This window comes from Muntiacus reevesi, chromosome 21 (genome assembly GCF_963930625.1).
Source record: "Muntiacus reevesi chromosome 21, mMunRee1.1, whole genome shotgun sequence".
Lineage (NCBI taxonomy): Eukaryota > Metazoa > Chordata > Mammalia > Artiodactyla > Cervidae > Muntiacus > Muntiacus reevesi.
Window position 1 is genome coordinate 19625828 of NC_089269.1, and position 25257 is coordinate 19651084.

Here is a 25257-nt window from a genome sequence, read left to right on the forward strand (position 1 = left end):
AAGAGGTAGAATTTAAAACTACCACCACTACAACAGATAGAAGAGTCTCCTCATCAGATGGCACTGGGAAAACTAGTCAGCTACATGAGCAAAAAAAAAAGAAAGAAATTGGACTCCTGCCTCACACCATATTTAAAAATTAAAAGAGAAGAATGACTCAAATATAAGAGCTAAAATCATAAAAGTCTTAGAAGAATACATAGGAGTAAATCTACATGATTTGGGATTTGGCAATAGATTATTAGATATGACACTAAAAGCACAAGCAACAAGAGAAAAATATAGATAAAGCAGACTTCATGAAAACTAAAAACTGTGACTAAAGAGCATTATTAAGTGAAAAGACAATGTAGAAAATAGGAGAATATATACGCCCATTACATATGAGTCTAGAAGCCAGAATATATATATATATATATATATATATATACACACATATATATATATAAACCTCTTACAATTCAAAAACAAAGGACAACTCAACAAATGAGTGAACACTTTGCACAGACATTTCGCCAAAGAAAATACCAACAAATATTTGGAAAAGATACGAAGTATCACTACTCATTAGGGAAATCAAAAACCATTTCCCATTTGCCAAAATGGCTATAACCAAAAAAAAAGGCGGGGGTGGGGGGGATAAGTGTTGAGGAGGTGGAGAATGGTAGCTCTGTACATTGCCAGTTCAGTTCAGTTCACTTCAGTCACTCAGTCGTGTCCGACTCTTTGCAGGCTTCCCTGTCCATCACCAACTTCTGGAGCTTACTCAAACCCGTGTCCATAGAGTCGGTGATGCCATCCAGCCATCTCATCCTCTGTTGTCCCCTACTCCTCCTGCCCTCAATCTTTCCCAGCATCAGGGTCTTTTCCAACGAGTCAGTTCTTCACATCAGGTGGCCAAAGTACCGGAGTTTCAGCTTCAGCATCAGTCCTTCCAATGAATATTCAAGACTGATTTCCTTTAGGATGGACTGGTTGGATCTCCTTGCAGTCCAAGGGACTCTTAAGAGTCTTCTTCAATACCACAGTTCAAAAGCATCGATTCTTCAGTGCTCAGCTTTCTTTATAGTCCAACTCTCACATCCATACATGACTACCGGAAAAACCATAGCTTTGCCTACACGGACCTCTGTTGGCAAAGTAATGTCTCTGCTTTTTAATATGCTGTCTAGGTTGGTCATAACTTTTCTTCCAGGGAGCAAGCATCTTTTAATTTCATGGCTGCAGTCACCATCTACAGTGATTTTGGAGTCCCCCAAAATAAAGTCTCTCTGTTTCCATTGTTTCCCCATCTATTTGCCATGAAGTGATGGGACCGGATGCTATGACCTTAATTTTCTCAATGTTGAGTTTTAAGCCAACTCTCCTCTTTCACTTTCATCAAGAGGCTCTTTAGTTCTTCTTGTGGGTGGGAATGTAAATTATTTCGGCCATTGTGGATAAAGGTTCAGTAGTTCTTCAAAAGTTGAACATAAAATTACCAACTCACCTCACAATTTCCCTCCTATTTACCCAAAAGAATTGGAAAAAAAGTACCTAAACCATTACTCTATACAAATGCAGCACTATTTAAAGTAGTTAAAAGGTGCAGACAACCCAAATGTCCATGAACTAGAGAGAGAGGGGACTGGTGAGTCACTGCTTAATGGATACAGGGCTCTATTTTATGGTGATGACAATGTTTTAGAACTAGAGATGGTTGTTACACACCACTGTGAATGTACTAAATGCTACTGACCTGTTCACTTTAAAATGATTAATGTTAAGTGAATTTCAACTCAATTAAAATAGCAGTAAAGCCAGCAACCATTATCTTTTGTAGTGATGGAGCATCACAACTTATATTCTACACATTTCTTATTATAATGAAACTTTACTCAGAATAAAAATAACTAATTATACTGAGTAATAGGTATATTAAGTGCTTCTCAACAACCCCCAAAGGTAGGTACTATTATTTCACTTGTTTCAGAGGCGGGAATTGGTATTTGGTGAGGTAATCTGCCCAAGGGAGAAAAAGTGCTAGGCTTCACCCAACAGGCATTCTGATTCCAAAGCCTCTGACTGTGAAGCTTGTAGGAAAACAAAAAAATAAAGTTATCAGGAACATAATCCTTACAAACAGAGACAGATATCAACAAATAATACTGTTAAACAGAATGAAAAACATTTCAAGTCATTATATAAAATCAACAACAATGACTGAATAAAAGTTAAAAATAAGAGGTCAGAGCTCCTATATCCTACAAAACATCTACTTCTCTTCCTTTACTTACTCTGCTTCTCAGTTAAGTTATATTGGTGGACCGCTCACACTCAGGATTTACTAAAGACACATTCTATATGTTCCTTACACAAAGGAATAGGAAACCATACAGTATCTATATAGGAGATGAGAAGAGAGGGAGCTCTCTCCCCCACTAACTTCTGGATGGGAAACATGTTTCACTTAAAAAAGAGGAAGGAGATAGTCTGTAGGCAAATATATTTGGGATGTGTTCAAGTTGAAAAAATTTAAACCAATTTCTTTGCTTGAAGGCTTCTAAGAACATTTAATATACAAAAGTACATTGTCAACCTTTAAGGGAAGAACATGTGGTCGATTATTCTCTGAAGTCATTAAACCAGGAATCCTTTTAAAGAAACCTCTATTAGCATTTCTTGGGTAGAAATGTTTCATGGAGCACTGGCTGGGATCCTATCCTTAAAAAACATGACTTATTAGTTTGCTAGGGCTACTATAACAAACACCATAAACTGGGTGGCAGAAACAACAGAATTTTATTTTCTACTAGTTCCGAAGGCTAGAGGTTCAAGATTAAGGTGCTGGCAGGGTTGGTTTCTCCTGAGCCCTCTCCCTTGACATGCAGATAGCCACCTTCTTCTTGTGTCCTCACATGGCCTCTTCTCTGGTATCTTTTCTTCTTATTATAAGGACATTGGTCGTCCTGGATTAGGGCTCCACCCTCATGACCTCATCTAACCTGTTATCTCCGTGAAGACCCTATCACCAAATACAATCACATTAGGGGTTGGGGCTTCTACATATGAATTTTAGGTGGATATAATTTAATTAGGTCTACACACATGATGTTTATCCTCTGAAATCTACAGACTGACACTAAACAAAAGAGCAAAGAAAGCTCTCATTTCCTCATCTTTCAAAACAATCATCAACCTTTTCATCCTCACTACTTAAGCCCTCCCAATTTCTATTTTTTGGACATAGTTCCCCTATCTTGAATGTTATCAATATACATTTTTTCATTACTAAGGTCATATAATGAAAAATTTATATTTGGTCTTTGTCTTGAGTTCCTGGCACAGGGCTCCCAAAACTCTTGGAATTTCCTGAGTGATAGAAATGTCTTTTGATCTAAGGAAGTGTACCTCTGGAGAGTTCAGGATGGGGCCGCTTACCAGAAAGTCCAAATTCTTGATTAGAAGGTGAGGCCTTTCAGCCCCATCCCTCAGGGAGGGGAGCAGAGCCAGAGACTGGGTTATAAAAACTCTTAAAGAGACTGGAAGAGTTTCCAGGCTGGTGAACATACTGATATTCTGGGGCAGTAACATGTCCAGAGAGGGCATAGATACTCTGAGCACCACCCTCACGCCATCCCCCTGCCCAACACCTTGCTTCCATTTGGCTGTTCCTGAGTTGTGTTCTTATAAATAAATTGGCAAATACTAAGTACGTTCTTGAGTTCTGAGAGTTGTTCTAGTATGTTTGCAAATCTGAAGAGGGAGTTGTGGTGACATTAGTGTTTATAGCTGGTCAGTCAGAAGTACTGGTGACAATCTAGGACTTGTGACTAGCCTCTTAAATGAGGACAGTTTTGTAGACAGAGCCCTTAATCTGCAGGGTCTGTACTAACTCCGAACAGTGGTTGTTAGGATGGAACTGAAGTGCTGGAGACACTTGGGGTCAGAGAATCAGAGTAAAGAGTAGATACAGCCATCTGTGTTGAAATACGGTATTATGACATGTACTTTAATGACATGATACATTAATAAAACATAATGTAATCGAAATTGTTTGACTTCACTTTTCTTAATTTTATGTAACTATGTGTACCATAACTGTCACTGTATATTAGAGAAGGAAAAATAAAGAAAATTAACTACCGCATATTTCACAGCCTATTGTTAATGACCTATTAATATTTAAAGAGTTCTAAGCTATAATCCCAGAGCATCTAATGTTATACACTAGATTGTATAAAACAAAACTGTAACACTTTAAAATATATTAAGGTAAGAGGGAAAAGACAGTAAAATTTTTTTTCATATGAGATAATGGGTGTATCCTATAAAACAAATTTCCTTTAAAAACAATTCCAGTATTAAACTCCTAGTTAATAATTTGGTCTTCAAATAATTCAGAAGGAGTAACATGAGAAAGGTTCTGAGACACTCTTAATGTTCTGAAGTCAAAGTTTATTTCCCATTAAATTTATGTCTTAGTAGTTCTGATTTCTTCCTAAAATTAATCTTCCTAAGATTAAGATTAAGCTAAGAGCAAGAAGTATATTTTATTTATCTATTTGTATTCCCATTTTACTTCATGTCAACAACTCTACCAATATATTGGTTAACTGTAATCTAAGGGAGTAGATATGTGAAAGGATTCATCTTATAGGCATAATTTAACAGGTTCTTTAAAAATATGTAAAAAAATTTGTTGGTTATCAAGAAAGATGGCTAATAATTTACCAATAAAATCTAGTTATCAAGAAAGATGGTGGCAAAATCTGAGCTATGACAGATTTTATCACATTTTCTACAAAGGAAGAAGGAAGTCCTGAACTTCCAAACTGTGAAAATACACTGATGTGCCTGTGGTGTGCCCTCTGTTACCTCCTGGCCACGTCAGAAGGATCCCGGGGCTGCCCCATCTTCTCCTCGCCCACATCCAGCACAACACAGAGAGGCCACTCAGCCAGCTCCACCCTGGGCACGAAAGCCTTTCAGGCTCTTCTTATTGAACAAAGTGACACATATGTGTAAGAGTGATAAGATCACAGACTTAAATTGTCGACTTCAGAAGATACAAACAGACCTACGGTCATTCTTTGGTTCCTAGTCAATAAGGTCTATCTGTTTACCAAAGAAAAGAAAAACAGAGAGCCCAAAAATAAAAAGTGAAATGTAAAAGGGTCTCCCATGTGATCTAGCTCACTAGAATTTTCTACTGGGTGTGAGGCCAAGCCCCAGCTTGAATCATTAATGTTATTTCTATACCTTGTTCATGTCCATACTGTTTGCACATCTGAGGATTAAAGCAAAAATAATTACAAGCTGCAGATATGAAAAGTGAAAGTCACTCAGTCGTGTACTACTCAGTCCATGACCCCATGGACTATACAATCCATGGAATTCTCTAGGCCAGAATACTGGAGTGGGCTGTCTTTCCCTTCTCCAGGGGATCTTCCCAACTTAGGGATGAAACCCAGGTCTCCCGCACTGCAGGCGGATTCTTAACTTGCTGAGCCACAAGGGACGCCCAAGAATACTGGAGCGGGTAGCCTATCCCATCTCCAGTGAATCTTCCCCATCCAGGAATTGAGCCAGGGTCTCCTGCATTGCAGGCGGATTTCTTTTTTACCAATTGAAGTGTTAGGGAAGCTCACTTTTTTCTTTTTTTTCATCCTTTCAAGTACCTATCTTTTGAGAGAAGGGAGGGAGATCAAGCTTGCAGTCAGGATTACTGTCCTCAGGAGCACCAAGGCACAGCTCACAGTCTACACCCCTCAGCTGTGTTTAAGCTGGTCTCCTAGACTGCACTGGCTTTACCATGAACTGAGTTTGCCACTTTACTGTAAGGTCATGATGGACTTTTTAATTTAATATATACTATATTCTCTGCTTTTAAATGTATTTCTAAGGAGAAAAATCATTTTGATTTATGCAACTTTATTGCCTATCCTGAATCTAACGATCACATGGATTGAAAAAGGAGTACGAAATGGTTCCACATCCTGCTTTACCATCTCCATGAACTAGCTTTTGGGGATCGAGATCCAAGAGGAAAGTGAGTGTCCTCTTTGTAGTTTATGTGCAAGCTCTGCAAGGTAGTATCGGAGGAAATAGTGGCCACTGCGGCACTGGTAGCGTGGGTGAAGGAGTATCAGATAAACTCTGATCATGGCTATGAACACAAGAGCTGCGAGCGCGAGTTCAGCTAAAGCCATCATGTGGAGCTCCACAATGAACAATAAAGGGGGTGGGGTACTGGCCATGTGGGGATATACCATCTCCTTAGGTTGATGAGGAGAAAAAAGAAGAAAAAACAAACAACTGCAAAAACGCTACAAACTCAAAGGTTAAGGGGTAAGAAATAAATATTAATATTAGAGGTCAGTAACTAGATAATACTGGCTTTGAAAACCAAATTTACAGAGGCAGAAGGATAATGACAGTGAGAGAGTAGGTGAGAAGAAATCAGAATTTGATATGCAAAGCAAACCTGTTTCTCAGGCTTTGGACATGGTATATCAGAAATCTGAGAGAAAATGTATCCAGTTTTAATACATGATAAGAAAAAATAAAAACAAAAAATAAACAAACAACTATGGGAGACAGAAAGGACAGTAGAGAATCATGCCAACAGCTTTACTCTGTACTTGGTCCAGAAAGCCAGGGATTTGCTTAAAAACCAGGATGAAGTTGAAAAACCCAGCAGGACTCACCTGAAAGGACGAGGGGGAACACTAAGAAGAGAGTAGGAGTCTAGCCCTATGGAAGCATAAAAGGAAGCAACAAGGAATGCTTTTCCCCGACCAGGAAAGTCTCAAAAGTAACTCAAGCCCTGAGGAACTCATTGAAATGAATTTGTTCATGATTATTAAAATATCAGTGTTTTCAGGAATTTAAGGAAGGTTTTAAGATGTCACCTGTCAGCAGATCTTTGGGTCTCATGTGGGTCTCGAAGACACAGCTTTTAGCATCCTCATCAATAACAACTTCAGAAAACTGCCAAGGGCATTTTTCAGCTTAGATAAGTAAAGGAATGTGTGAGAGATCCTTTGAAAGAAGAGTCTCACAGATAGATGGATGGACTTGAAGGTAGAAAATGGTAGCATGAAAAGAAATACCAGCCTTTGGAATCATGCTTGGAATGAAGAAATATAAAGGAAAGACATTTCATACAGAAATAACTGCTCCTGGGCTTCTGAAAGGGCCTCCTACTTTACTGTTCCCTATGCCTAGAAGGCTCAAGTACCCGATCATCACATAACTATTTCTTTCTCAACACTGTGTTTTTCTCTCAAATGCCATGTAAGTAGGGAAGTCTTTTCATCACCCAGGTTATTACTTCCCCCACAAACAACAGCAACAAAAACAGCAGTAAAGAATTGGGGAGTGTTGGGTGGACAACTAAGGAAATTTGGAATTTCACTCCATATTAAATAATGCTATTGGGAGTTCCCAGGTGGCGCTAGTGGTAAAGAACATGCCTGCCAATGCAGGAGACGTAAGAGACAGTTTCATACCCTGGGTCGGGAAGATCCCCTGGAGGAGGACATGGCAACCCACTCCAGTATTCTTGCCTGAAGAATCCCATGGACAGAGGAGACAGGTGGGCTACAGTCCATGGGGTGGCAAAGAGTCAGACACGACAGAGAGACTTACACTTTCACTTGTGTACACTATTAAATTTTTTGAGTCATAATGCCATTGTGGTTATACAGGAGAACATCCTATTCTGGGAAATATTTGCTAGATTTTACAGTTTCATGATGTCTATAACTTATCCTAAATAATTCAACAACAAAAGCCCACATATGTGTACATATGTACTTAAAAAGACATACATACATACATAGAGGAGGGAGAAAAAACAAACGTGGCATAATGTTAATAATTGGTACACTGAGGCAATGAGAAAATGGGTAGTCACTGAATACTGTCATTTCAGCTTTTCTTTAGATTTGAAATTGTTCAAAAAAATTAAAAAACAGTCTCCACTCCTATAAATAAAATGTTGCAATATTTTTGCTCAGAAAAGTACTGTGTTCGTGATTCAATTATTTTTCTTTGGTGTGCCAAGAATTTAGGAACCAACCAGAAAGCAAAATTTGAGTTTTAAAATATTCAGGATAATAGTCATTCTGGGAACACATACCATGCAAAGAAAGATCTGGGTACTGTAGGTAGCACCATGAGAATGTTGTAGTTTATCTGGAAGAAGGCAGGGATATTTCTGAAGGGGATCTAATTTATGTAGATGAGAAATTTTATCCCCTCTTGTGCTATCAAAAATGTGGCATCACAACTGACTCTTGACAGATTTATCCAACTTAGTCAAAATTTCACAAGTTCTGAACTCTGAAAAACCAGCATACGTAAATAGCACCCAATAAGTTAAAACCCAAGAAGCTTTGCTCCTCTACTGTCAATAACATTCCTCATATTATCTCTAAACTTGTACTAAGGTTCAAGGTGGGTGGTGATAAGATGGATGTAGACTATAGGATGCTCTGGATACTGGGAACACCACTCTTGGTTAGTAAATGCCACTATTTTGGCATTTAGTCCCTAACTTCTAAACTGCTGTAGAGTCATTCTCATTTATGCTGAAGACTCTATGCAACCAACCAAATGTGGAATGTGGAAAAACTTAAGAAAAGCATAATCCAACTTTGGAAGTGCATGAAGATCTACTTTCATTCAGGAAAATACAAATCAAGAAGATGTCAAAGAAAAAAAAAATGGGAGGGGGCACAAGGAGTGAGGTATTTAACATAGTTTGCAAGAGAGTTTCAGAAAAACATATATTCCTGCTTTATTGACTACGCCAAAACCTTTGACTGTGTGGATCACAATAAACTGTGGAAAATTCTGAAAGAGATGGGAATACCAGACCACTTGACCTGCCTCTTGAGAAACCTGTATGTAGGTCAGGAAGCAAGTTAGAACTGGACATGGAACAACAGACTGGTTCCAGATCAGGAAAGGAATACATCAAGGCTGTATATTGTCACCCTGCTTATTTAACATACGCAGAGTACATCATGAGAAACGCTGGGCTGGAGGAAGCACAGGCTGGAATCAAGATTGCCAGGAGAAATAGCAATAACCTCAGATATGCAGATGATACCACCCTTATGGCAGAAATTGAAGAACTAAAGAGCCTCTTGATGAAAGTGAAAGAGGAGAGTGAAAACATTGGCTTAAAGCTCAACATTCAGAAAACTAAGCTCATGGCGTCTAGTTCCATCACTTCATGGCAAATAGATGGGGAAACAGTGGAAACAGTGTCAGACTTTATTTTTCTGGGCTCCAAAATCACTGCAGATGGTGACTGCAGCCATGAAATTAAAAGATGCTTACTCCTTGGAAGGAAAGTTATGACCAATCTAGATAGCATATTAAAAAGCAGAGACATTACTTTGCCAACAAAGGTCCGTCTAGTCAAGGCTATGGTTTTTCCAGTGGTCATGTATGGATGTGAGAGTTGGACTGGAAGAAAGATGAGCACAGAAGAATTGATGCTTTTGAACTGTGGTGTCGGAGAAGACTCTTGAGAGTCCCTTGAACTGCAAGGAGATCTAACCAGTCCATCCTAAAAGAGATCAGTCCTGGGTGTTCATTGGAAGGACTGATGTTGAAGCTGAAACTCCAATACTTAGGCCACCTGAAGTGAAGAGCTGACTCATTTGAAAAGACCCTGATGCTGGGAAAGATTGAGGGCAGGAGGAGAAGGGGATGACAGAGGATGAGATGGTTGGATGGCATCATGACTCGATGGACGTGGGTTTGGGTGGACTCCAGGAGTTGGTGATGGACAGGGAGCCCTGGTGTGCTGTGGCTCACGGGGTCGCAGAGTCGGACACGACTGAGCGACTGAACTGAACTGAACTGAGGTGGTACTGAAGAAAAATTTCTAGAGAAAGAAAAAAACCTGAGACAGTTCAAATTAGCTACAGGAAGAAAAAAACAGAACTCTACACATAAAGGTACCATAACTAAAAACACGTCAGAGTGAGAACGAGTACGGTATGTACAGATGAATCTGAGAAGGGTTCTCAGACAGTAAAATGACATGGCTGGTAAGGAAGACAAGGAACAGATGAAGCATGGCACTCACTTGATCCTTTGGTGCTAGAGACTCAATAAATGGATTTATAGTGAGGAGGAGCATAGTAAGATTGGGATTTCATATATATCAATCACACAGGCAACTTTACAGATGAATGATTTAAAGGTTAAAGCTACAAGAAGGAAACACGAAAAGTGATGTAAAAAAGTTTAAGATAAATGGGACCTGAATGAGAAAAAGAAAGATCATATGTGACAAACATTTAAGAGACAAAAGGAGGACTTGATAATTAATTAAAGGTAGAGGGCAAGATCAAGGACTGCTACACATTGGAAGAGGAAAATCCAGGAAAAGAACTGACTTGAAGGAGATGGTGATGAATTCTTTTTGGGACCTCTTTTACTTTGGGGTACTCTGGGACATCAAAGTAGAGATACTTAGCAAACTATTAGATAAACTGGTCTGAAACTCAGAAAAATACATCTAAAGATACACAATTGGGATCCATTAGAACTTAGGTTATAACTAAAATAACAGTTTAGATAAGATCATGTAGGGAGAAAATGTACGGTTATAATAATGGTAATCCAAGATGGAACCAAGAAAAACATTAACATTTAAAGGGAAGGTTACAATAAGAAAGGAAGGAAGAAAGAAAAGAAAAACATAAAAGGAAAAAGAGTAGTCAGAGGAATTTGTGGAAAATGAAGACAATGTTACGTCATGCAAACCAAAAGAGAATTTCAAGGAAGAAATTATTATAAAAATCAAATGCAAAACACAGTCCAAGAGATGATCACTAAAAATGGGATTCACTGATCTAGAAGTCACTGATGATCTTAGCAAGATCTCATTTATTACATGAGATGTAAATCCAACTGCTGTACAATGGCGGGTGGGGGGGATGTTAGAGAAGTAAAGAAATGGAGATAGGAGACATCATCACTCCTTTAAGAGATTCAGACGAAGAGTAAAATGAGATTGGAAAACACTTCCTAAGAAAATGCTGACTTAAGGGAAAATGCTTCCTCTAAGAAAATTTTGGCTTATAGACAAAACGCATGCCTTACATCAGTTCAGTTCAGTTCAGTCACTCAGCCGTCTCCGACTCTTTGCGACCCCATGGTATCTACCAAATGCTGAGAATTCCATGTACTTAGCAAGAACAGCAAAATTAAATTGTGCTACAGGCTTTTCAATAAGAAACAAACAATGATGATAATGCCCCAAGAGAGATCATGACTCTCTCACTTAGTAGCTGAATGATCCTGAGCAAGTTGTTCAGTCCTTTGCTTCCCAGTTTCCTCATCTATAAAATGGAGATGACAACAGCACTTATAGGTTTTGTAAGAATTACTTAAGATACAGATACAATATGCTAACACAGTGTGCTGGCTTAGACTAGCACCTCCAATTTGTCTTTGTTGAGGATAACAGACAAAAAGTATATAGTGCTTAAAGAGCTTCACTTTTTAACAGGCATATTTAGCTGTGCATTCACAAGTCCTCATGGCATCTTGATTTACAGGTTCATAATTAGATTCAAAAAATAGGTCACCATTAGTCCACTTAGGGAAAAAAATACAAAAGGAAAACAAAACAAAAACATATATGCATGTGTATATATATATACACATATATATACATAAGTCGTTTCAGTTGTGTCTGACTCTTCATGACCCTATGGGCCATAGTCCGCCAGGCTCCTCTGTTGATGGAGTCTCTCCAGGCAAGAATACCGGAGTGGGTTGCCATGAACTCTTCCAGAGGAGCTTCCCGGCCCAGGGGATTGAACCCACATCTCTTACATCTTCTGCATTGCAGGCAGATTCTTTACTGCTGAGCTACTGGGGAAGTCCTATATAATGTGTGTGTGTCTGTGTGTGTATGTATCTCTTATAAATCAGTAAAAGGAAAATCAAGTAGTCAATTGTAATTTCAAATTCAAAAGAATCTTTCTCTTCCTTAGCACTGAGCTACAATTCTCATTAATTTCTGTAACAAAGTATACACTGCAGAGACTTGTTCATCTTTGTGTCAAAAATGAATTAAACATAACTCTGAATAGTAATAAGTGCTGTAATGTTTTCTCCCCTTTTAATTTACATATGCAGTATTCTTTAATGATATAGTATGCAACTCTTCTAGCCAATCCAAAGAGACAAGAAAGATTCAATTATTCTCCAGCTCTATAAGCAGTTACATATTTTTCTTACATATCAGAATTTCATTACTGCTGAAACAGGTAAAAAGATAGCATATAGTAAAAGATCTTATGATCAATAATCAACGAGTGAGGATCTAGCAGAAATGCCTAAGAATACGTTCACTTTCAAAATATATAGCCTCATTATTGCTAAGATGAATGCTGTCAGCTTTTAAACAAAACATCTTTTTTTTTGCCTGAGAAAATAAAGAATAAAAGCATCGGCAAATCTCCAGATCAAAATAATAAAAGTACAGATCTACAATTAAGATGTTATTAAGGGATCTGAATTGACATGATAATTTAAGAAAACATCAAGTATGCAGTTTGGTGGTTATAGGAAAATGTACATAGTGGCCCAATTTATATTCAGAAATTTCACACTCAGATCTTTAAGTCAGTAATACAGTTCCTTCCAAAAGTCCTTAGATCTTTTTCTCACAAGGAAATCTATTTAGCAAAAACATCATTTCTTGGATGAATTAACCCAGCTGCAAATAAGTATACAGTTAAACATCCTCACTGCACACCCTCATTGTCTTTTTTTTTTTTTTTCTGCTCTATACTTCAAGTACAACAGTCACTGGACTGCCAAAAGTACCAGGAAGCACAGCAGAGAGTATAGAACTGACTTTTATGTCTTTGTAATTTGACAGACATCAAGCAATTAGAGCTAGGACGTTTGGCTTCTAATGTCAATTTAAAAAATTTAATTTGTAATGTCATAGTAAGAAGATGCAACCCTTTCCCTCTGTTTAGTAAATTCTCACTCTATGAGACTTAAACAACCAAAAAAAACCTTTTTCCCCCCCCTGGAGTACTATACAATAACTGAAAACCATACTGTTGGTACTGAACACTGAAAAAATAGTGTCATGTTAAAGATTAAAATTCTCAGGTAAAATACACATAAAACTCATTTCACATAACTGTATTACTTCCTATCCAAACTTGATAGTTATTTCAAATATTGTAAGTGGTATTTCTCAGTTAATAGAAAGTCAATTTCACCCACTCAGAATAACCAAAAATTATTATTATGTGTCACACAGTGCTAGGTTGTGTGACAAATTAGGGGTAAAAAGACATGTGCTGAAGTAAAAGGTAGTTCAGAGGGTAAAGATGCTATCTCTGTCATCCTCCACAAAATAATTGTGGAGGCACTGGAACAGTCAATACAAAGGAATGAAGGAGTTACCCCACGTCTGGACTGAGCACCCTGTTTGTACCAATCACTGTCTAGCTACCACTGCTCCTTTTGTGGCAGTTAGACCCTTACAAAGAAGTGATTCTTTGATTGAACCAGCAACAACCTAGACTCAACATGTAATGAGAAACACGATTTCTAAATAACTTGAATGAATTTGATTCCTGGTAAAGTCAATGAAAAATATCAAGGTTAATTAAACACTATATAAGCATATATGACAAGCATTGCTTATCAACACCAATTTGTATATTCCTGTGTTCACTTTTTCCCCTTAAAATGACATTGAGTTAAATGTCTGAAGCAATGCAAGCATATTAAAACGTAAGCGTCTATGCAGATAATGCAAACCACATTTCTTACTTTAGACAGCAAGATATTTATATGGGACAGAAGTCAACTATGAAAACGAAATCCAGGTACCTCCCTTGGACTTCTTTTATTTTTCTACTGGTGTCAGTCAAGAAGCATTTATTTCACATCTCTGTTGATGGGGTGTTCCCAGGGCAAGACTGGTCCAGACCAAGTTCATTCGGTAACTGGAGCCTATTACAGCCCTCCCCCCACGTCAACACAGGTTTCCGGTTTGGATGCCCCCAAGTAGTACAGCTCCAAACTGAAGGAGCAGTAAACCACTCAGAGGAAACCAACAAGAAATTCATCAAATCACCACGTCTAATGGCACTCAAGGGTCAACCGCATCCTGCCTCCTGGAAATGCTTAGGATCCAGCTGAAGGAGAAACCTGGGGACGGGGCGGGGCTGTTAAGGACCGTGTCATCAGAGAGAGGAAGCCAGACTGCCCAGGTGAGACTGAGGCAGGGCGCGTCCGAAGAGACAGGGAAGCGGAAAAGTGACGCACGAAGGCGGTCACCTGTGGGGCCACTTGATCCAGCCCCGCCCCCAGGGACAGCAACAAGAGTCAAGGCCGGAAGTCCCCCAAGTAAGCCTGGGAAACGCAGAGCTAGGCCTTTTCGGCCAGGCACGGAACTCACCATCCACGGTTTTCTTCTTGAAGAGGGACGCCATGGTCAGGGACCGCACCCGGGCAGCCCGGCTCGGCCCGATCCGGCCCGCGAGTGAGACAGAACAAGGAGGGATATGACAGCCCCTCGAAGGGTTCGGGATGGCAGAGCGGATGGGCACTTGAAGAGGGCGGGGTCTGCAGTCAGGACCCGCGGAGAGCGGGTATCCACGAAGCCTGCCGCAGCCGAGTTGCCGGGAGCTCAGGTGACCGCGAACTAAGACACTTTTTGGAGAAGTCACTTCTAGGCGGCGCCTGCGCGGTGTGCGCGCGCGCCTGCGCACTGCGGCGCCTGAAGCCGCGGCCGGTGCCCTCACTTCGGCGGCTGCCAGCTCTCCAGCTTGCAGGGGTCCTGGCGCCGCGAGTGATGCACCGCTTGCGGTGCTAGCGGTACTAGGGGGATCGCGGGCGGGGTCAGGTGGCTTCTAAGTCCGGGTTCGGGTTCTCCGGACCTAGGGACAGAGATGACCCTTAGCGCTCTCCGTGCCCACAAGAAGCTGGAAGTAGGGGGTCCCCAGAATCCCCAAGGACAAGCCTGGGTCGTCCCGGAACCAGTTGATTTATGACCAGCCCCTTGCTGTATGTATCAAGCCTTTCATAAGTGCAGGGGCTGATGATAATGCTAAGGTCCGTGCCCTGGTGGTGTTTGTCTTGGGAGTTTTCCGCGATGACTGGCTCAGCAGTCTCCCCGACGCCCACCCGCGCAGCCCCCTGCGGGACCCAAGGCGCTCACTGCGGCCCTGGGCCCGGGGCTCCTATCACCCGGAGTGGGTCTCCAGGGATCCGGTTTCTAGGCTTGGAAGTGGCCGGGAGAAGGGTGGGGAGCAACTTTCTTAATGCAACGTGTTTTATTTAGTGCTCTTGACTGGAAACAAAAAAGAAATCCGCACACATTTGGTGTACACCGGTTTAAATGTCTCCAACTGTATTTTAATATCTGTTTCTTGCAGTTGCTCAAGAAAAATTACTGGCTACACTGTGAACCTATTAGAATGCTGCTGCTGCTGCTGCTAAGTCGCTTCAGTCGTGTCCGACTCTGTGCGACCCCATAGCCGGCAGCCCAGCAGGCTCCGCCGTCCCTGGAATATTAGAATGCTACATACCTGTATATCGGTGTTCACTGTGGAACAAAAGCTTTATATTATGTACAAGGAAAAGCATAATGAATTATTTAAAGAATCCTGTGTATAAGCATAAATGTGGGAAATATTATGTTTCGATCAAGATCTTAAATTCATTGTTCATTTTTGTGTGTGTATGTGTCCCTCTCCCTCCCTCCCTCCCTGCCTCCTTCCCCCGCTTTCACTCTCTGTGTGTTTGTATTTGTACACATCTCTGTTTAACATATTACTTTGCTATTTATAATTTTAATTTTGCATTGAACTCTTTTTCTTCCAATCTATTAGTGCTTTAAGCAACACTGCCTTCCACAGGATGAAAACGATAGTACTTTTCCCCAAAGATGTGATTTCTGGTAGGAAGACACCTCATTAACAGTATCAGTATTATCAATCACCTCTGGTTTTATGAATTATGTCTCAAGGATTTTTAAGTATTTGAAGTAGTCAGATTTCCCCTCCTCGTTTATCCCCCTGTAGAGACATCAAAGCCCTTAGGGCTAACTGTTCTTCCTGCCTTTCTACTAAAATTTAGCTAAGAATCTGCTCAGGAGAGCTCTCTTTTTTTCTCAGGAAAAGTATAATCATCTTACACCTTCTCCAGTTATTTGAGATATTGTGGGAAGCTGAAAAAGGGAAGAAATGGGGGAAAAGGTAAGCAGGGCAGCCTGTGCAGCCAAGGCCTGGCCTTTCCTGGAGTAAGCTCTATGGCAGAGAGGCGGTTTGCCCTGGCTGCCTGTTGTAATGAATGGCATTGAGTAGTGTGTGAATGCCTGAGAGGCAATAAGCTGTTATGTGTGTAGTGATCCTGTTCTTCCCTGCTGCAGTCACCCTTGTTTTATTACTCCTACACAATCCCCCCTACTGACCCAATTGTAACAGTTGGGAAAATGCCAAAATACTTAGCAGCAACCATATGGAAGACCTTCCAAAAGTGCACAGCAGGAGCTCAAGATGGGGCTTCTTCATTACAATAAAGACAAAATAGAGATGTGTAGTATTTAAACCCAGCACTGAAATAGCGTCATTCTCCCCTAGTTTGAAGCAGGCTGATAGCTGGATAAGCAAACTGGAATCTATTCTGATTAGTTGGTGGCCAAACTGTACCTGTTTATATTTTATAGATCACTCAGGGAAGGAAATGGCAACCCACTCCAGTATTCTTGCCTGGAGAATCCCATGGACAGAGGAGCCTGGCAGGCTACAGTCCACAGGGCCGCAAGAGTCGGACACGACTTAGTGACTAAACCACCACCACCACCTTATTGAAGGGTGTGTACACTTAAATATAACTGAGATTTAAGACATCAAGGAGTCATAGGGGCTTCCCTGATAGCTCAGTTGGTAAAGAATCCTCTTGCAATGCAGGAGACCCCAGTTCAATTCCCAGGTCGGGAAGATCCACTGGAGAAGGGATAGGCTACCCAATCCAGTATTTTGGGGCTTCCCTGTAGCTCAGCTGGTAAAGAACCACCTGCAATGCAAGAGACCTGGGTTTGATCCCTGGGTTGGGAAGATCCCCTAGAGAAGGGAAAGGCTACCCACTCCCAGTATTCTGGCCTGGAGAATTCCACGGACTGCATAGTCTATGGGGTCGCAAAGAGTGGGACACGACTGACAGACTTTCACTTTCAGGGAGTCATAAAGTAGAACACTATGGTATTTTTCATTTCTTTAAAACTAACTATCACATATAAACTCACTGAATCAACAAGAAAATATATAAGCATAGTGGACAGAGAAAACTTTCTAATGTTATTTTTAAATCTTAAGAAATAATGATTTAATATCTTATGGTGATTATGAACCAATACTAGTCTTCCAAATTATTCATTGAAAAATATTTGTTGTGTTCCTAATGACACATACCATGTTATGTGTTGGGGATACTATGAAGAAACAAATTGCATTCCTCCACCATTTTCTCTTACCCACCATTCTACCAGGTTTTCATCTCTTATCATTGACTTATTACATTCCAACTCTAATTCTTATGTGTGGGATTTTTTTTTCCACACCAAGCAGTTCTCCAATACCATCTGGGTGTCCTACAATTCAACTCAGTTCCAACAATTCCAACACTATTTCCTCAGAGAGCATCAGGTCCCAAAAGATTCCACCACCCCCCCCCCACCTTAGGTGCCAGTTGCAAGTCCAGATTGTTAACTGTGCCTCTAACCAACCAGCTGTAAACTAGATGTTCCTATAACCCACTCACCCCAACCTTTGAATGCATGCTAAGTTACTTCAGTAGTGTCTGACTCTGCAACCCTATGGACTGTAGCCCACCAGGCTCCTCTATCCATGGGATTCTCCAGGCAAGAATTCTGGAATGGGTTGCCATCTCCTCCTCCAGGGGATCGTCCCACCCCAGGGATCGAACCCACATCTCTTATATCTCCTATATTGGGAGGCAGGTTCTTCGCCACTAGGGCTACCTGGGAAGCACCCCCTTTGGGTTTAGTTAGTTTGTTAGATTATCTCAACAGAACTCAGGAAACCAGTTTACTCACCAGACCAGTGGTCTCCAACCTTTTGGCACCAATGTCAAATTTCGTGGAAGACAGATTTTCCACAAACCTGGCAGGCAGGGAGGGGGTTTGAGATGATTCAAGCATATTATATATTATTGTGCACTTTATTTCCAATCTCGTACTGCTGCTGATTTGACAGGAGGTCCCAGCCAACTTCCCCAGAGATTGGGGACACCTGCATTAGACTACCAGTTTATTACAAAGGATATTAAAGGATATGAATCAACAGTCAGGTGAAGGGATAGCTAGAGCCAAGTCCTGAATGCAGGATCTTCTGTCCCCATGGAGTTTTGAGCCCAGACAAGGTGGCATGTGGATGTGTTCTGGCTCACCAACCTGGAAGTTCCCTAAACCTCAACCTTTTGGATTTTTAATACCTTATAAGGCAGGACTGATTAAATCGTTGATTGGTGATAACTGAACTCAATTTCCAGCCCCTCTCCCCTCTCCAGAGGTTGGAGGAAGGAGACTCAAAATTCTAACCCTCTAACACATGGCTCATTCCTCTCATGACCAGCCACCATCCTTAGAAGCTTTACAAAAGTCACTTTATTATCATAAACTCAGTGTGTTTGAAAGAGGTTTGTTATGAATGTCAATACATATTTATTGCTTTTATCACTTATGAATTTTCAAGGGTTTTAGGAGCTTTATGTCAGCAATGAGGATGAAGACCAAATATGTATTTCTTTTTATATGTGATGATAGCATACGTGTCCATCACAGAACAAGCTTTGGCTCAGTATAAAGAAAAGAGCTTTCAAAAGCAGAACTCTTTGAAAACAGGATGCGTGCTGCATGAGATAGTGAGCATTTTGTCACAGAAGTGTTCAAGCAGGAGCAAGTTGTAGTAGGAAGAATTCTTTTGAAGAATCAAAGGCCTGATTGGAAGGTTTCTAAGTTTCTTTTAAATTTTGAAATTCTTTTATGAATAAAATATAGCTCAGCCCAAATATTTTGGGATAGGGTGTTCCATTCCCTACAAGTAATGTCATCAAATCTTATTGGCTTCACCTTTAAAGATATGGTAAAGCCAAGAGGATAAACATATTTTAGGGGTTTTGTATCTTCTTGATTCAGGTAACCGTCATTTTCCTCCGGATCATAACTATCTATGTAATTGGTATTTCCCTGCTTTCATCTTCACCTCACTCTTCTTTTGTATCAGTATAGAGACAGAGCAGTCCTGTCAAAATGTGAATCAGAGCAGAGCATGCTATTCTATTTCTTAGAAGGAGATCAGCATAATCTCAATACTTATGTCTGGACTACACATACAAGTGTGAATGTGCTCACACTCACACACGCACACACCTGTTCCACAGATTGAACTTCAGCAACCATCCAGGTCGCTTTCCTATTCATTTCTCTTCATTGTGCATCACTCACATGGAACATAATTGTTTACATGCGATCCTAAAAATATTATGCCGTTTGTTATCTACATGGAATTTCTGATAGAACTCCCTTTAATTTTATTAGTTTTTGAATTACATCAAGATTTCAGTCAAGTAAAAATTTTAGTGTTTTTAAAAAATATACATTCCTATTCAGTCTTCCCATCCTATTCTTGATTATGGATAATTGTAGCCCAAATATAAAAGTTTTCATGCATCCCTGGAGACATTCATTCATGTTTGTATTGATTCACTTATAAGTACTTTAGAAACAGGGCAGAAAGAGTTGCTGGCAAAATTCAAAAATCTCTTATTTCTTAAAACACATAAGAGTTAAGAGAGAAATCAAAAGGCTTTTCATAGCTGTGCAGCTGGCGAGGTGCTGAGTCAGAATAGGTGGGGACAGACTCCTTTGCTGAGTCTGCGCTTCAGAGTCAGTTACGCTTGTCGGTTACCACGCGGCTGTGAATGGGTAGGCTGTGTGTACTCGGGCGACAGGACAGCAAAGAGTGTGGACTGTCTCAGGTTGCCACTTCCCACATTTGCTCACATAGGAACCCAAGGTTTGATTTCAAGGAAAGGAACGTTAGAGAAGGACCTCCTGTTTTACCTTCACTTCCTGGCTTCCATCTCTTGTCAGGGCTCAGTATCTATCCATGGATCCCCCTCTCTCAGCTTCTCCAAATTCAAAGCAGAGAGGCGTCACTTATTCCATCTGACTAAATAAAGGACAAACACTCAAATGGGATTATCCCAAACACATGTATATCCATTTCAAGCCAAATAATGTATGCAACAAACATTTATGCACCAAATAATGTGTGCAAGCCAAATGCAACATTTCCCCATATTTTAGCATGTTCACCATGTTTTCATGTTAAAATTTCAAATATTCCCTATAATTTCTGCCTCCATGCTTTTATAGTTCCAGAAATTCACCTCATTTTTCTCTTTGTCAAATCTTGCTTTATAAAATATCTGCTATAAAAAATGAGTTGGACAAGTCAGACATTTAGTCAATGAAAAGCTAAATGAGTACCCTGAATGTGTATGGCTGCGCATCATTGGTTTTATAGTCACAGTGTTCTTGTGTTATTTGGAATATGTAGCAGTGTTATCCTTTTTGAAAAATAAACTAAACTTTGCCCTGAATTTCTCAGTGTTAATAGGAGTTGCACATGAGTAAATCAAGACTGAATTTGTGCCCCCTGGCACAACACAGCATATGTGTATATTTGCTCTTCAATCCAATAAGAATTCTGGAGTACAGAGCTACTACCATACAAAATAGAAATGAACTTCAACATAGGGGTAATGGGTTTGCTTCTTCAATAAAATAACCTTAATAGCTATCTCACTTTCTATTTCACATGAATAGAAATTAAGAAAGGCTCCGGATATTAGATCTTGGTAAATTAGTAAGTATGAATAATTTACTAAAACAATGGCATTGAACTTTCTATACAAATACGTTGACCTTTTAGAGTAGCACTCATTTCAAGCTACATTTATGTGGCTTTCTTGTCATTGCTTATTCAGTAACAAATAGTGAAAGAACACATGTACTATGAAATATATAGTGCTAGTTAGTAACTCTGAAAGTGAAAGTCACTCAGTCATGTCTGACTCTTTGTGACCCCATGGACTATACAGTCCGTGGAATTCTCTAGACTGGGGAGCCTTTCCCTTCTCCAGGGGATCTTTCCAACCCCGGGATTGAACCCAGGTCTCCCCCACTGCAGGTGGATTCTTCACCAGCTGAGCCACAAGGGAAGTAACTCTGAGGGATCTAAAAATGAGTTAGACATGAAGATTGTTCTAGAGAAGTTAAAAGTCTATTACAATTACTAGTGGTATGTCAAGAATTAAACAATTTAAAAAGATAAATGTACTCCTCTGGGGCTTTCCTGGTGGCTCAATGGTAAAGAATCCATCTGTCAATGCAGGGGACGTGGGTTTGATCCCAGGGTCAGGAAGATCCCCTGGAGAAGGAAATGGCAACCTACTCCAGTATTCTTGCCTGGGAAATCCCGTAGACAGAGGAGCCTGGTGGTTTACAGTCCATGGGGTCACAAAACAATTGGACATGACATGAGCATTCACACATGCACTCGAGATTTAATGCCACACTATACGGTCTCTCGAGACCACTAACAAAATTTCATCTTTAATTGAATGTATGACTATAAATTTTAAGTTTGGAGATCTTTCAGATAGTTGGGCTATAATTAATGTATTGCATTTAGAAATATAACCTCATTTTTAAACCTCATTTTAAGCCTCATTTCTTCTTAAACATGTTATACTCAAAAAATTAGCTCAGAAGCTCAAAGATGCCAAAGAGTAGATGAAAAGTTAAAATAATTTGGAAAATAATTTTGGTTATTTTAATGCAAAAAAATGTAAGAATGTCTAAAGTTCATAAACTGGACCTTGTTGATAGACACAATTGCAGTGATCAGTAATATCTCTGTACAATGTTCATATGTTGGAGGAATGCTGTATCACATTTTCACAGTTTAATATGAGGATTTCATATCTTCTCTCTCTACTTTATATGTGAAAATGACAGTTTAGGCTACAAACTAGCCTTTTCAAAACATATAATTAGAAACTTAATATTTCTATGTTATAAAAATTTAAGACAATCACTCATAAAAGAAGTCTGAGCACTCAGTTTGTTGAAATCTTGTTAACATGTATTTAGACTCAGTTGTGAAATTCTCTCTAGCTAACGTTTTACATAGTCTTCGCAATAGTACAAACAATAATCATATTTAGTGATTATCTGTTCCATGTAAAGCATAAAGAAGTATAAAGAAATATTCAATAAGTTAGTTTCCAAATTAAGAAGAACATATTTTAGTGATGACAAGTTACCCTACAAGAAAATTAATTGTATTAGGAGGGTTAAATTTGTAGTCAAGAATAGCAAGCTGATTTGACACATCAGAACAGACTTCATAGTTTAAAACCATTTTTATGAAAACAGCTGTTGCATTTGGAGATGTGGAGAGTCTAAGTGCAAGTCTGCAATCAGCCGGAATAGGATACTGACTTATAAAGAAGGCTGTTCAGAAGTTGTTTACTCCCAACTTTTCCCTTGAGTGGCTACCCTCGACTTTATTACCAGAGGGATGCTGTATGATTTTCCTATTCCTGCTGTAACAAATTATCACAATCTTAGTGACTTAACTCAAATGTAATATTTTAGTTATTGAGCCTGGGAGTCTAAAATGGGTCTTAATGGACTAAAATGAAGGTTTCATCAGGGATGTATTCCTTCTAGAGGCTGCCTGAATTCTTTGGGCCCTTGCTCCTTTCTTTATCTTCAAGTCTTGCACGTTAGCATATTCAAATCTGTCTCTGACACTGTCTTCTAACCTTCTACATGGAAGGTAACTTGTGATTACATTGGACGTGGTCAGACACTCAAGGAAAATTTCCTTGTTTTAAAGTTAGCTGATTAGCAACTTGAATTCCATCTAGACACTGATTTCCTTCTGCCATGTAACAAAGCATATCCATAGGTTTCAGGCTTTAGAAGGTAAACATCTTTAGGAATAACATTCTGCCTGCCAGAAGTGAGGCTATGTTTTTATAAAAAGTGTGAATCATTGGGCTGCATAGCATTCTTTGGGATATTTGAGCTGTAGATTGTTTCCCCAGGGCTTTGCAACACCATCCATGTGGTTCTAAAGAGCACTGTTGACCCCACTGACATGGATAGACTGCTCTTTTCTACTACTACACATCATAGTCAGGTATGTTCAAAATATTAACCTATCCTATTTTCATTTTGGTGGGAGTATTCTTGATGCTTTCTCACATCAGCTCTAGCAGATTTCTATGAAAGGGAGTAAAAGATCTTTGGACAAAGGCCTTTTGTCCAAAAGATCAGGATCTTTTTTGTCCAAAAGATGAGGATCCATCAGGATGGAATTTTCCATCCCGACATGGAATTTTTCACTGAAACAGACTTGGCTTAATGCTTTGTTCTAAATTCTTTCTTACGGATATAGTACATTTGTATTTAATGACAGTTTTATTTAATTGATATTTAATTTTGAACTCAAGCTGCATTCATAGTGTTGACAATCAACATATTTAAATGTTTAGATGACTGACTGCCTTTTTCTTTTATCCTCCACATGTGTTTGACAACTTAGGTTTCAATAAACTTTATATCAAGTCAACAATATTCAACCATCATTTAGCATATAATTTAAATATTTTTCAAAAATGCATGTTGGATTAATGCCACTCACTTTTATTGTAAGAAATAAATACATTTCCTGGAGAAGGAAATGGCAACCCACTCCAGTATTCCTGCCTAGGAAGTGCCCTGGACAGAGGAACCTGATGAGCTATAGTCCATGAGATCACAGAGCTGGACATGACCGAGATCCTGAGCACAGACCAGAATGCTCAACAACTTATTCAGTCATTTATTTATTCATTTTTTCATTCACTTATGCTAGAATTTTAGAGGTGAAGGAGATCTTAAAAGTTATCTATTACAAGCTCTTCATTTTACAAATAGCTATCATGACCCATAACAAAGAATTGCCGAAGCTCACTGTTGGTCAGTGGGAGTTCTACAAGGAACTCCAGTGACTCAGGTCTCAAGTCCGTGCTTGTCCCATCCTATAGATCTGTCTAAATAAAGAAGCAGATAATAAAGAAGAATAAAGAAAGGATCTGGAAGGCAGTCTCTGAGAAATGTGCAGGTATTGAGACATTTTGGTTTATGAAGAAATGATGGTATGTTCCTCCCACTTTCAGTGCTCAGGATATAATTCATATAGCTCATTAAGGTCAGTTGTGTAAATATGAGAGATCAGCCCTATGGGTAAATTCCCCATTCTCTTGGATACATTTCAGGATACATTTGAGCTAGGAAATTTTCTTTTTTCAACAAGTGATTTCTGCCATTAATACGGAGATTCAGAACACTAATATTTTTATAAGTATATTCTGATTTTAATGAAGATAGAAAGTTATTTTAGGTCAGAAGCATAATTGGCAAAGCTGAACTCAGCCCCTGAAAGGAATGATCCAGAAAAGGGTTTGGGAACATGAGGGTGGGATTGGGAACATGAGGGTGAGAAGTCTTTATTCACAATCTGCTAAAGAATTTAAAAAGTGATGAAGGCAGTTCTCATGAACAAGTCAGAATATACACATGCACTCAGCTCATCATTCAATTTTTAAACCATTAGAAACAGTTCTTAAGTCTCACAGTTCCCTCAAATTCTGTGTAAGGTTATTCAGGTTAGAAAGGTGAAATAGAGACTGACAGAAAATGCTAGTATTCCTTTGGGACACATTCTGCATTTAAGAAGCAAAAGGCAGAAAAATAGACAAGGCAAGCATTTTACCTAAATTAAAATCATGAAGATGCAGTATCTTCCAGAATATAGTTTAAAAATTGAAAAAATAAATTACAAAAAGTTTTATGCCAAAATAATGCTTAATGACAAGGAAGACTTTCCAAAATTGAGTCAGAAATGTTGGTCAGATAAGTCATATGAATACAAGTATAAATTATGGTTAACCATCATTTTAGTAATTTCTGATGTTACAAAAGTGGGTGGTTGCTTTTTCTACATTTTGCACATAACGCATTACGTAGAAAAGCAGGTCTAAGCACAGAGTTCTGCTACCAAGGGAGGATGGGGACTTTCTCCTTGGGGGTCATAAATATAGTTTTCCATCTGCTGGAAACTG

At 39.5% G+C, this 25257-nt stretch overlaps 1 protein-coding gene across 1 annotated transcript in view; it reads right to left on the bottom strand.

The window, feature by feature from the left end:
* CHMP2B (charged multivesicular body protein 2B) overlaps positions 1–14726 on the bottom strand; it is a 29730-nt gene extending 15004 nt beyond the window's left edge. Inside the window, exon 1 of the mRNA XM_065913714.1 lies at positions 14450–14726. Coding sequence (XP_065769786.1) covers positions 14450–14483 — 34 coding nt within the window. The 5' untranslated portion in view covers positions 14484–14726. The remainder of the gene's footprint in view (positions 1–14449) is intronic.
* Between the last annotated feature and the right edge of the window lie 10531 nt (positions 14727–25257).